Consider the following 13,790-nt stretch of genomic DNA (forward strand, 5'->3'; position numbering starts at 1 on the left):
AAATACATCCTCTTTACGCAGACAGAAAGGTACTCCATGTGTAATTATTACTGATGCATTAACTTGTAAGCATCAATGTAGAGTTGATTCTAGTTTTAACATACATTTATATAAATAAATCTCCATAGTAACCAGGAGCTATACTGTACTTAGCTATGGAATAAAGGTAGTGATGTAATAAGCACAACATCTTTTTTCTGTTATGCAGTAGAGGTGCAGTGGAGCTCAAGTATGACGCGGTATAAAAGGAAAATATTCAAATTTAGTGAATGTTCAGTGAACGCACTTTGTTATTTTCCACCACTGAAGTTTAACTATTCATTATTAGTGGAGAATCAAAGAAAAACCTGTTTGCACAGAAATGGAAAAGATGCTATTTATTTATATGCAAATTCATTTTTTGTTTTCAACCCTCTTTGCCTGATCAATTCTTCATAGAAAGTCATGGAGTTAAGAAGTGGAAACCCCAGTGTGCAGGGTGTATACATGTGAAAGATGTATGCAACATCTACAACATACATTAAAAACCCTGTGCAGTTTACAGTACATCTGTACATATATGAGCTGGTAGATAGAGAAGCACACGCACGCATGCGCGCACACACACACACACACACACTCGCACACACACACACACACACACACACACACACACACACACACACACACACAGCTTCTGCCAGTGGAAAGACAGAAGAAAAAAAAGAGATAATGACTCTATTTCTTTGCCAGAAAGCGTTTACAGCTGTGTGGCTAAATACTCCCTCAGACTTATTAAAGTCAAGCTTTCCTTCATCGTCTGGATGAGCGGTGTTCAGACTGGCCTTCCTTCTGTACATCTGCATAGTGCTGCTCCTTTCAAACTGCCAGGAGGAGGGTCACGGATCATTCGTGGGCATGGGGACCTCACCTGACCCTCCAGGTGGCTGCACGCTGGAGTTTTGAAGAACGAGGCGGGCTGATGATAGCTAATATCCCGAAGCCTCGACAGCAACTTTCCATCACGGCTTTATTGGCGTGCACATTATCCTGAAGGCACTGATACAAAACAGCCATTGTTTGCTGCGCCTGCCAAAGCAGAGAGCTGATTATATGGTTTAAAGTCATCATATAGCAAACTAAGTGTGCGCGCGTGCGTGCATGTGTGTGTGTGTGTGTGTGTGTGTGTGTGTGTGTGTGTGTGTATGTGTGTGCGCGCGTGCGTGCGTGCGTGCGTGCGTGCGTGCATGCGTGCGTGCGTGCGTGCGTGCGTGTGTGTGACCTGCAGACAAATGGAGAGTTGTGAGGGTTAATGAAGTCCAACTGCGTGTTACTGAGCTCATTCAGTGAGGGGCCATTGTTTTCCAGCTGGACCTCGACTCTCTCTCTCTCTTTTTCTCTCTCTCTCACTCTCTGGTCTGAACAACAGATTCTGATGAGAAATAAACAAATCTAAGCTGCAATTCGTCCATTTGTTACAACAGTGTGGGTCCGAACCATCTGGCTGCATGTGGACAACTTCCTGTATGTTGTCAAGCTCAAAAATATGCAGTTAAAGAGCCTTGTTATAAACAGAACTGTTGTACAGACTGTAAATCGCACTGTGGAGTATATGCTGGACCGTATACAGTACATGACACACTGTACACCAGAATACTGCAGGTGACTGTGAACCATTAACCACTTCTGGACTTGAACATTTTTGAATCTGAAGATATATTGACGTCTTCAGAGCCATAGCTTATTGAGAATTTGCAATGTGGCTGCTCTATGCTCATTCGTAACCTGTTGCTGGGTTAGTGTGTTGGGTTGGTTATGACTGGTGTGGAAGCTGTCTAACTCTAATTCCGCCCTAGTGTCCTGTTCAGTTTACATCTGCATTTATATATTTGGCCTTCAAGTCAGGTACAATCAAGGTCATAACGAGATCAAGGAGAAGTCTTTCAGAACCCAACTCTGAGTTCCATGTTCCACCTGACTGACACAAGTGCCGCAAGGCTGCTGGTGTATCAAGTAAAATACAGTATATGCCTAGCTAGTCACCTTTTTCTGTGCTTAAGAGGGACTTAGTGAGTATCTTATCTTTCTGAAGACAAAAAAGGGATTTTGTCGAGTTGACGCTGACTTTTTGGATCGAGATTTAGGATCGTACATTTGCAGATCTTATTGAACAGAGGTCCCATACACCTGAATGAGATACTTCAGTTGGGTGTTAAATGGACAGTATTTATATTGCACATTTCTCTTCTTAATAACCACTCACTGGGGGAAGCGGTGATTGACGCACCAACCTTCACAGTTGGGGGACGACAACTCAGCCACAGCTGCCCTTTGTGTGTTGTGCTAGTGTTCATTCTGTGGTCACCAACACGAGGCAAGCGGAGGCTCCCTACATACCTACATTAACATGTGTTTATGCTGCGTTCCATTATACCTCAGAACTCAGACCCCGGAACTTCGGGGGTGGTGATTTTTTCCGACCTCCCGAGTCGGAATTCCGACTCAGAGGGGCGTTCCATTTGCAATTTCTGACTCGGAGTTTGTAATTCCAAGTTTTTCGAGATCATACTGGAACTATAAACCTGACATCCGAGTTCCGAGGTTTAATGGAACGCGATCAAATCACAGAGGGAGCGCTCTACATTCATCATATCTGGCATAAGAATGGGTCTCCATGTGTTTGTCCGGTGACCACTTGTTCTTTACTGGCCGGATGCAATAGTGCATTTCATGTGCCTGGTCTCCCGGAAATTAAAAGAAAGAGGAGGGAGCAATCAAAACATTATGGACTGGACATTATGGACATTCCTTGGCTTGTTCCAAACAAACCAAATCGCCAAAGATGATTGACGCAATCGTCCCTCGACAACAACTCAATGAGCAGCTTTAATGTTTTCCCAACTGAGATGGGAAATGTCTTTCTCTAATAATAAGGTGAAAAATACCTCTTTTGATCCCATCTTTGTCTGTTCGGCACTATCAATGATACATGAGGTTTGGTTGCTTTCTCAGCCAATAAAATCCATCTTCCGCGAATTCTTCAAGAGCTCTTTGTGACCCCAGAGAACACACATTGGTGATTCATTTCTGATTCAGTAAAGTGTACAGTAGCATTTTCTGCGATCAGTCACCAGAAACTGATTTTCTCAATGTGGCTCCATGTAACTCTGATGACACGGGATGACATCGCCAAAACTGTCCAATCGAACTGCAGGTGTAAAGCACCCTCAGATGTTGCTAGGTGGTTCTTCTGTGTTCAGTAGATAGATGCTCAGGTGTAAGAAGTGGGGATGTTGCTATCATGTGTAACGGGAGTAGCCTTGCGTTGGAGACAGATGTGTTAGAAAGGAGGCTTAAGCCCATGGGCGCTAGCGTCTGTCGCTAGCACGTCTCAGGGTGTCGGCGAGTTTGCAAACACTGCACGGCACTTGACCACCAGCTGACCTGGCCGACCGCCGTTGCACAACAAACCAAAACATGCAAGAATGAAATCCCCCTTCCTAATATTTTTAAATACATTTTGTCCCCACCGGGGTTAAACTAATTCAGCAGAGGTGAGGATATGTAGACCAGAAAGGGGGGAGCAATGCAGTTAACTGTTTCTGTGTCTTCCTCACTGCAGACATCGAGGTGTGTGGATTTGGCTGGCAGAAGTTTCAGTCACACTGCTACAAGTACGTCACACACCGACGTACCTGGGACGCCGCTGAGAGGGAGTGTCGGATGCACGGCGCCCACCTGGCCAGCATCCTGTCACACGAGGAGCAACTGTTCGTCAATCGTAAGTCCAAGACGTGCGATTGAGCTACAGCATTTTTCTTCGGGAATTTGAGTTTATGAAATAAAAATAATATCTACGAAGAGGAACTAATCAGTAGACAGTGTCTTCTGATCAAAAAATGTATTTAGATTCAGAGACAAGTCAGAGAATAATATTACAAATAATTAGGGCGACTTCACTTTTCGTCTCTTATCCCCAGGAGTCTTAGCCCAATCAGGATCCGTCAAACTCCGCCAATGCATCAGTAGACACGGCAAAAATGAAGCCTCATCTTCAATGTCTGATTAGCAAGTTTGCTCTAAGAATAATAAGAATAATTCCTATTTTAAACATTAAGTATAATCTAAATGATATAAATTATTTAATTATTTAATTGAACTATAAATGATAGATTGTCCCTTATGGGTGGATTGAAGGAGATGCAACCCTGTTATTAATTAATTAATTTCGGTAACAGAAAAACTTTAAAATGTATTTTTCTTAGTCTGATAATATGTGTAACAGGGTTGCATTGGTTAGAGCGACACATTCAATCAAGGCTGAAAATATTATAAAAATATGAAAAATATGAATATCCCTTTGGTCTACCCATTCATGCGGCAAACTGCATCATTTCCTGGGAATCATGTCACCCTCTGTTTTCTTCTTCTTCTGCCAGGCTAAATAGGTTTCGGTAAAAGGGTTGCACAAATGTTGTGGGACAGAACTTTATTGCAAAATTACTATTATTATAAATATTTCTTTGATTAAAAAAATTAGCATTTTGGCGCTGTCATTATGAGCATGGCTTTATACTCTTAGTCTTATTTAAAACTAACGTGTAGCTTTCACCACCATCACTCCTTGATGTGACAACATTTGACTCGCGAACTAACTGTCACTGACATCCTCCGGCCACACAATAATGGAGAGCACCGCAGACTCACAGAGGGCTCTTTTGAAGTGGAGGAGTTTTCCCCAAACCAGAATCCCCTGGGGCAGGGGTTAGTGTGTTGTAGGGTCATGGTGGTCCTGACTCCACCGGATCCGTTCTAGTCATTGGCTCCGGCCCCAGTTACGCCTGAAGCCAGAGATCTCGGACCTGAGACTATGCAAGTACAAGACAGGATGGGGGCAGACTGGTGACATAATATTAGTAAGAACGCAAATGAAGAGTGGTCCAAACGATTGACTCTATGTCAGCATTGGCCTCGCAAGGTCAAAGACGGTTTGGATCACTGGGTGGCGTCATTAGCCATGTTCAAGTTGTTGCAAAACTGGTTTTGTCTTTAAAATATTATTACTATTTTTGGTCCACCCATTGACAAACTGAACTCCGCTAGTAAGTAAGTTAGAAAAGTTTCCAGAGCCACAAAGTCAGTGCTCTGTATAGGTCAGTGCTGTAATCCAGTGATGCGTGTCAGCAAGATGAAATAAGTAATAAAACGTAGTTGGTTTAAAGATAGAGGATAAAGAGAGTTTACAATGAAAACCAAATCTCTCTGTGTTTGGACAACATGTAGATACTCCCTCAGTTTACTGGCGAAGCTGCTTGCTGAGAAGAAATAGACTCCCAAACATTTCCTTCTTGCTCTCTCTCTCTCTCTCTCTCTCATTTGTTCAAACTCTTGATTATTCCCCTCTGCTTCTACACACATGTTCGAACCACAAACTTGTAAAACAGCAAAACAACACACCGTCTCCCCCAACACTCTGTCTCTCCTTGGTCTCCTCAATGACGTTTGCAGTGTGATAATCCTGATCATACACGTCCCTTAATCCTTTCACCAGATGCTTTTTTTTCGCTAAAGGTGGAGGCTGCAACACAGACTCAAAGTTAGATTCTGGTGTGTTGTGCTGTGCAGGTCTAGGTAGCGATTACCAGTGGATTGGCCTGAACGACAAGATGTTTGAGAGGGACTTCAGATGGACGGATGGCCGGCCAATGGTAAGACAAGCACACAAACTGCGGACAACCACTACTGACGCATTTCTACCGATGGCAATGTCAGTCGACTATCCACCTATGAGCATAGAAATGTGTCAACGTCCATTCAATGAAATTTGGTGCTGACATTCATGGTTCCCTGAGGATAAATCATACTGGGTTTGGTAATCCTCAGACTTTTTCTCTAGCGAGGATGTGAATATTGATTTGGGTAAATCATCAGTTCTAGAATTCACATTTCCATCCATCCAGTATCTATTCCAGTTTAGCTTAAGCCAATCCCAGCGGACATTGGGTGAGAGGGCAGGCTTTACCCTGAACAGGTCACCAGCCCATCACAACTGAGAAACAACCATTCGCTATAATCACACCTAAAGGCAATTTTACAATTACAATGCAAAAAAAATTACAAAAGACAAGAAAGTATCAAACTGACTAGAGACTGATTTGGCCTGGTGCAATACCAACGATCTGACGACAAGTAGACAGAGAGCCTCAGGGTGAGGTCGAATTGTCCTTCCCTTTCTACTTTTCCTATCTACTATTCCTTGACCTCAGTGGAAAACGTAATGCGGTCAAGGGAAGATGTAAAGGAGGACTGATAGGACTTAGGAAAAGTCGACAGCACTGCTCAGAGAATCTGACTCCACTTTCACTATACCACATCATCATGCGACGGCGGACGGTGACGTGCGTCTGCCGTGGTGAAACTACACATTTCCGAAGATGGACTTCCAAAAACCACAGCTACTCCATCAGCATGTTTCAGTGTGTTTTACCACCGTGTGACATCAGATGTAAATGATTCATATGTAACAGTAACTTACATGATGACGGGCGTCTCTTCTGGGTCATATTCATACTCTTCTACTTCTACTTAAGAATGAATTGTTTACGTTGGTGCATGGCGCGTCATGTTAAATATCACTGCCGCAATGAATTGTGGGACATTGATATCCCCTATCCTTTCGCAAAGGAAGCTCCAGTGTACCCTATGCTAAAGGAGATAGGAAAGAAAGCATTGATGCTCCTTTCCTATGCATTTAGAGAATCCGAAGAGCTCTTATCATGGCTGCTGATCAATTACTTCCGGGTCACTTCTTAAGCCAATTCGACAACTCGACCGTACCCACACACACACCACCTTCTTGTAGGGTTGTTTCTGCCGTATAGTTGAAACAAAACAGAAACATAAAACACATCACCTCCCTGATGCCGGCAGTGATGCAACCCCGTCTCTGCAGACCCCCGTCTCACCGACCGCCGCACTCGTATGTTTTTAGTCACAAATGAAACATTCTCACACTTTTCGGCGTGTCCGCTGGGATTCATGCTCAGCTGTTGCGGCATGTGAGCTGAATTGTGCGGAGAAAGCGGACCCTGATGAGAGCAGAGAGTCTGAAATCTGACACTTGGGGGGGGGGGGGGGGGCTTGCCTGTTGTAATGTGTTATCATTCAGAATAATGGGCACACCCTTACAAGGCCAAATGTGTCCAGAGCCCAAGTGTGTACATGCAGTGGAGTGCATGTTTTGTACAGAGTCAATTTGTTCATTTTCTTATGGCCTTTATTTTACACAAAGCAAAGGATTTTTGTATCTGTGCATTGAAAATTCAGAGACACTTTCGGTTTGTCGTAGCCTGTGGTGATCTTTGTCTCAGTAGCACCACTCCCTGGTCTTTGTACGAGTTACATGTGTTGAACTCTCACCAGAGCCTCATGGGGGTAGGCGTTGATTTCATGGCCCCTACACACACACACACACACGCACATATTTTTCTGTATGTTTGAGCTCTACTAACTTTGGCAGTGTAATTGTGCAAATCATCTTACATTTCCTAGAATCCTTGTACTAAGGTACAAGCTGATAGCAAAATCTTGATCGCAGTGTTTATCGGATGTTTTACAATGAAAGTCGCAGACAACAAATTGTGTTCCGACAGCAATATGACCACTGGAGACCGAACCAGCCGGACAGCTTCTTCCAGTCGGGCGAGGACTGTGTGGTGATGATTTGGCACGAGGGGGGACAGTGGAACGACGTGCCCTGCAACTATCACCTGACCTTCACCTGCAAAAAGGGAACAGGTACTCACACTTTGAAAACCACACACACAAACTCCCATTCGTAGACACTAATGGTTATGCCTTTTGGGGGGGGGGGCTCATAAGCTACAAAAAAAGTCTTTAGTGCAAGTCACTTTTAAAGAAGTTCAAACAATGCTATAGTGTTCAATCCTTCTCTCAGGCTTCTTCAGAAGAACCTTTGTTATTTTCAAAGGAAAGAAATAAAAGTACGGAAAGCAAATCATCCACTTTTCAAGTCTCCTCAGGTACTGAAGTAAACTGTGTCGGTCTGCAAACCTGCAGTATGTTTTAAAACACACAACACAGTTTTTCTGCTGCCAGGAGTCCGTCAGTAAAAACTATATCAAATGACACAATAACAATTCTAACTTTTATTAGAAAAATGATCCTCACACCGTTCAATCTTCCAACATTGCGAATGATCAATTCAATGTGATTGACCTCATCACATTAACGTCTCTCCTCTCAGTCTGACATCACTTCTGCTTCTCTTTATAATAGGTCTGATCATCTTCGGACAAAAGGGGGCAGAAATATTTACTCAAAATTCATGTGCTTATTTCCAAAATATTCTTATGTTGGTTATGACGATGGTCGCTTGCCGAATTAATTGACTCTGCCTTTCCCACATGTGTGCTCTCATAGCTGTCTATGACAACCCAGGGATTACTTATACAGTTGATATCCAGCTTTGTAGTACAGGTTATCAGGTTAGGTTTAGTTAATAATGACAAAGGTATCCTGGGTATGTTGAACTTGCTTTGTAGTACAGGCCCCTGATCTCAGAACAAACTCTAGTAAATACTGAACCCTCGGCAGATTGCCCATAGCTACTCTGCAGCTTTATGAATGGAATTTTTATTGTGTGTTGCCTACAATCCAGTGTCATGTGGGCAGCCTCCTGTGGTGAAGGATACTCGAGTGTTTGGGACCATGAAGCCTCGATACGAGGTCAACTCCCTGCTCCGCTATCACTGTAAACAGGGCTTCATCCAGAGACACAGCCCCACTATACGCTGCTGTGCCAACGGACAATGGGACATGCCCAAAGTCACCTGCACAAGCCGTGAGTAATAACATCCGATTGTAGCACTATGCACATCTACTGTATCGGCACTCAAATATAAAAGGCTGTACAATGCTTCTCACTCTCTTTTTTCATCTTCTCTTTCAGCCGCAACGTACCACAAATCATTTGCGCTCCACCACCGTGACAACGAGGACAGCGAGCGACAAAACAGGCACCGAGACCATCACATTCATCGCACCGGGAGTCATCAGAAGCCCAGTCGAAACCACGAGCAACAGCAGATTGACAGCTTCGTGCAGAGCCTCTGGAACCCTCTCCGGAATCAAGTCCAGCAGCTGCCGAGGGAGAAGAGGGAAGCTCAGGCACAGACACACAATGAAGATCGGATGAGACACTGATTTGCTTTGTGGGTTTTTTTTAAAATTTAGCTTCGCAGCGGCAGCCAATCACAGCAGGCTGGCAGAGGCATCGATAGACAGATCGAGCGATGTTCTGAACTGTCTATCGATGGCTCTGAAATGGACGGGGAGGATGTTCCGTCAGTGCATTATCCACAAACACTCCAGGATCTGAACTGTGATACTAGTGCCGTATTGGTTTCACCGTGTGGTGAACTCAATAGTCCAACACCGCACAGGTGGTCTGTGAAACTCCTGTGTGTCATCTGAATTTGATTCTGTGTTTATTTTCTCTTGGCCCAACAGCCAATCTGAACACACTGTGTTAACTCAGTGCCTTGTGTAATCTTGAAATCTTACTTTAAAGGTACCCTGTGGGGCTCAAGTTCTCCACGTGGACTACAGCGAATAACAACCACACACGTGGTGTCGGCAGCTGTCTGTGTATGCGTCTTCAGGGGGGTAAACTTGAGGCTTAAAAGCTGTAATATATAAACAGGAAAAATATCTTTCAATTGGCCAAAATAAGAGGTGAAAGAGGGTCTTACTTATATCTCTGTAGTCTTATATCTCTGCTGTAGAGGGAGGGTTCTCGCATATATCCAAGGACACATCCACACAGTCTGTTGACAGGTCTTTCCTACTACATGATGAAGTCACTCGAGTCGGCATCGGTTTCGAGCTGAAGACTACAAGTCTGACAAAGAAAAAGCTTACCAAACCTCTGGGGGTCTTGCTCCTCACCTCTGCTTGACACTAGCAGCTCTTAATAACCGTTACCAGCGTAACACCCGCCAAAATCTTCAACCAAAGTGTTTGCGGTCGGGTTGCATTGTGGGTAATGTAGGATTTCAGAACGAGGAAGAATGTGTGTGAACCATCCAGCGTGACTCCAGCAATAGATTGGTTTCGATCCAAATGAAGTGCACGCTTCGACTGAATTTGGAGGAAATCTCCAAACGAAAATGCTAAATATTCGCTCCACACACATATCTGGTGATTTCCTCATCAGCGCTTATTTACAGCACTGACGTACATGGTACGAAGGTCGATGGAAACCCGGCTGCAGTCAGAGAAGTGCAAACCCAGAGCTGCAAAGTTTTTCCTCGCCGTTCCGGTAGACAAGCTCCCAGAAAGTGGCCCACTGATATCTGCAGCTGTGTGTCTGCAACTCTTGCCTCTTTGTTGGTGCAATTTTCCAATTTCTGTCTGTTTGTCAGCAGACTGCCGTGAGACCCGTAGGGACGAGACGCTAGCAAAACAGGAAGCCCACTCTCGAAAGCAGTTTGGTCCATGGTGATACTAGCGGTCGGAAAATTTCCACAAGGTACCTTTAATGTTGGGAAGACATAATTGGCGAAGACCAAAAAACACGATAATCACAGAATCATTTATGGTTCATTGTTAAACGAGCTAGTCCAGTAGTTTTGCGGGTTGAGATAATGCCATTGACAGATTATAGAAAGCATGAATTCATCACTTTAAATTATTATCACAGAAAATGGTCCGTTAGTCTAGTTTTGGCTTTGCTGTTTACTATGACCCATTTTTCTTTTTTCACTGGTTCATCTCCCTTGTGGGTTTTTGTACAAAATATTTTACATAGAAAAAGTTTTTAAAAGAGACAGGGGAGATTTAATGAGTGGCACACGGAGCTAAGGAGAGGACGGCATGAATGTGTGGCGTGTGCTCTGGCTGTGGCTATTAATCATAGGATATATAATATAGATACTATATGAAGCCATATATGAATTTAACTTATTGTATACTTTAAAAACTTTGAATGGACTGTGATATTAAATGAAGGTCATTGGAGCCAAGGTCATTCGGTTGATGGTGACTTCCTTGCTGTTTACTGTCATGTTGTTTCTCACAGAGAGAAACTTTTGATCATTAGCTTGCTGCCATTTGCTTCTCGTTGTGCTCAAAATCCACCCGACGAATTCACCACCGGGTGTTTCTTTTGAATAGTTTTCGACGTTGTCGGGGTGGGGGTGTTCGAAGTGTTCTCCGCTTCATGTAGTGTTATTTTCCGCTACAGAAAAGTTTTAACTCAAGTGATAAGGGAATGTGAAAAAGCCGCATAGAGACAACTTCTACGTCCTCCACGAGATTTGTCATTTTTCTTCTTCCATGTTACTCTTATATTTTTCTTTTTTATATATTGTTTTTCAATGTATATGAATTTGTCCGGGAAAAAAAGCCTTTTTCTACTCCGTGTGGTTAATGGGGTTTACTGTGTCTGTGGCACAAGAGCTTATTTTTTAATGTAATCACCGTTTCTTTCTCTATTCAATTTGCTGTTATTGTCAGCTGTGTGTGCAATAATACAAACTCATAACACAAACCTGTGCTGCTTGTGCAGTTTTATTTCATGGCATTCATGAATGCACCAATGTGTGTGTGTGTGTGTGTGTGTGTTTGACCTGCAGACAACCAGAGAGCTGTGAGGGTCCAACTAGCGCAGGGGTCTGCAACCTTTACTATCAAAAGAGCGCTGTTTGGCCCTTCTCCCACGAAATAAATTTCATCTGGAGCCGCAAAACCTATTTGACCCTTAAAATGAAGATAACACAGCGTATAAAGTTTTATCTATAGTTATACTATATAATAAAGAACTATAGTTTATTGCATTTATGAAACTATATAACAACAAAAAGAAAACTGTTTTGTTGCTGGCCTAGAACTATGCAGGCCTGTTGAGTCCTTCCCTTATTTGGGAATTTTAATAAAAGAAAAATTAATAAAAGACTTTTCTTTCTTTGGATTTATGCATGGTTAGCTTACCGGGGGTCGGGAACTCAAGATTGGCCGCCTGCAGGCGGAAGGTAGAGGCGGCGGGCCGTAGCCATGACTACAATGTAGGATGTGACGCGGCGTCACAGTATAACCTCTAAATCCCAAATAAGACATGTTCCCTTTGGATACACACACAACACTGGTTGGTTCCGTGTAGATTTTCACTTTAATGATGAGTTATTACATATGATATAAGCCTATGAATGGTTGTCTGGCCCCTGTGTATTTCCACAGTCAAACAAACAACCTTCTATGCACGCAAAAACCCGAGCACGTCACCTCCATGTCGTCACTCAGTTCCTAAAACAGTGCCATGCTTTGGCAAAATTCTGCATTTCAGCTCCAAAATGGACTGGAAGCGGCACCATGAATGGCCCTGGTGTCTTCTGTCGGGAAAACATTTGTGTAGGCAGCCGCCGCTCCCCTCCCTTTGGAAACACGTCGAGCACATTACCGCATTACGCAGGAACTGCACCTGGCACGCTCTGCCAGCGGCCATGCCAAAGTCCATTACAGCCCAGCTACAGTGATTTTCTCACAAGATCTCTTGGGGGTATTTTGGGATAATAGTTGACCTTCTGTAAAGAGACAAAGACAAAGTCCTAGTTCATGTACAATTTTATTGTCCCTTGCATTCGGGTTTCCTTGCATGGTGCAGTTATTACCAACGCCCCCCTGATGAGCAAAGTTATCAAACAATACACAAAATAAAAGGCAACTTTTCAATTATACTTTGGGAAATATGTGTAGGTCTTTTTTTTTTATTTTGCTGAGCATTATATGAGCGGATTGATACAACTCTCATGTCTCCATTCAAAATATGAAGCTGAAGCCAGCAGGTAATCATCTTATATTCCCAACAAAGACACGGGGAAACAGATAGCCTGGAGATATTCAGCTGGCTCCAGAGCACCTCGGAAGAGTTCTAATCAACGACCTACATTTTGTTTGGTTAATTCATACAAAACCTGGTTAATAAGTCATCTTTAGAGTTGGGGGGGTCCGAATGATTAGTAACAGAGGTGCACATGCTGTTTCCCCCTATTTCTTTTCTTTACGTCACCTTAAGCTGCAGGCTTCAGCCCTATAGTTAACGGACAGATACGAGATTGGTATCAACCCAAACCTCTTAATTTCACATGTATCAACATTAACATGTTACATCTTGTTTTTTGATCTATACACAAACTGAGATGTAAAAAAAAAAAAAGTTATGAAACCGCTGTTTGTTACAAGCCTTAACTGTTTCTCCGTGTGGAATGTCGTTGCAAACCCTACACCACCAGGCCCAAGTGGAGGATCTCCGTGCCAGCTGGGAGTGTCCGCAGTAAGGTTACAATCTATCAATGTGCACCGTTTCCACTCTGATACCCTTACATGGAAGAAGCCCTCGGTGCCTCCGTTCAGGAACTATTGGCATTTTCGAGTGTATTATATTTCTGTCTCATTCAGCAGGTTGGCTGCTGGCCGCCTGTGTCTGATTGGCGAGCCCAGAGACAGGTCAGCCGGTTCGGAGCTGAGATAGAAATCAGGCTGCCAGCGGCTGCCAGAGAAAGCATGCTCGCTGAGGGCCTGGCTTCGTCCCATCGGTGACTTCAGCGATCTGCACTTTACTCCTGTGATTCCGTCACAAAGTGTTAGCTACTTTTCCTTTACGCAGTACTAGGTTGAATCTTTAACAAAATTTAAGACATTTAGGTTTAGTTTTGTCTTTTTTTTTTTTTTTCTGGCTGTCAGAACAGAGCCACTCTCCATCCATCCACCCATCGTCTACCGCTTTATCCATT

At 43.5% G+C, this 13,790-nt stretch overlaps 1 protein-coding gene across 3 annotated transcripts in view; it reads left to right on the top strand.

Moving 5' to 3' along the window:
• Positions 1 to 11,551, top strand: part of LOC118301018 (versican core protein) — a 32,444-nt gene extending 20,893 nt beyond the window's left edge. For all 3 annotated transcript variants that reach the window (XM_035626043.2, XM_035626042.2, XM_047330280.1), the window contains 5 exons: positions 3,602 to 3,760; positions 5,605 to 5,687; positions 7,632 to 7,776; positions 8,660 to 8,842; positions 8,951 to 11,551. In XM_035626043.2, coding sequence (XP_035481936.2) covers positions 3,602 to 3,760; positions 5,605 to 5,687; positions 7,632 to 7,776; positions 8,660 to 8,842; positions 8,951 to 9,204 — 824 coding nt within the window. In that variant the 3' untranslated portion in view covers positions 9,205 to 11,551. The remainder of the gene's footprint in view (positions 1 to 3,601; positions 3,761 to 5,604; positions 5,688 to 7,631; positions 7,777 to 8,659; positions 8,843 to 8,950) is intronic.
• The last annotated feature ends 2,239 nt before the right edge of the window (positions 11,552 to 13,790 follow it).

The sequence above is a fragment of the Scophthalmus maximus genome, chromosome 2 (assembly GCF_022379125.1).
Source record: "Scophthalmus maximus strain ysfricsl-2021 chromosome 2, ASM2237912v1, whole genome shotgun sequence".
Taxonomy (NCBI): Eukaryota; Metazoa; Chordata; class Actinopteri; order Pleuronectiformes; family Scophthalmidae; genus Scophthalmus; species Scophthalmus maximus.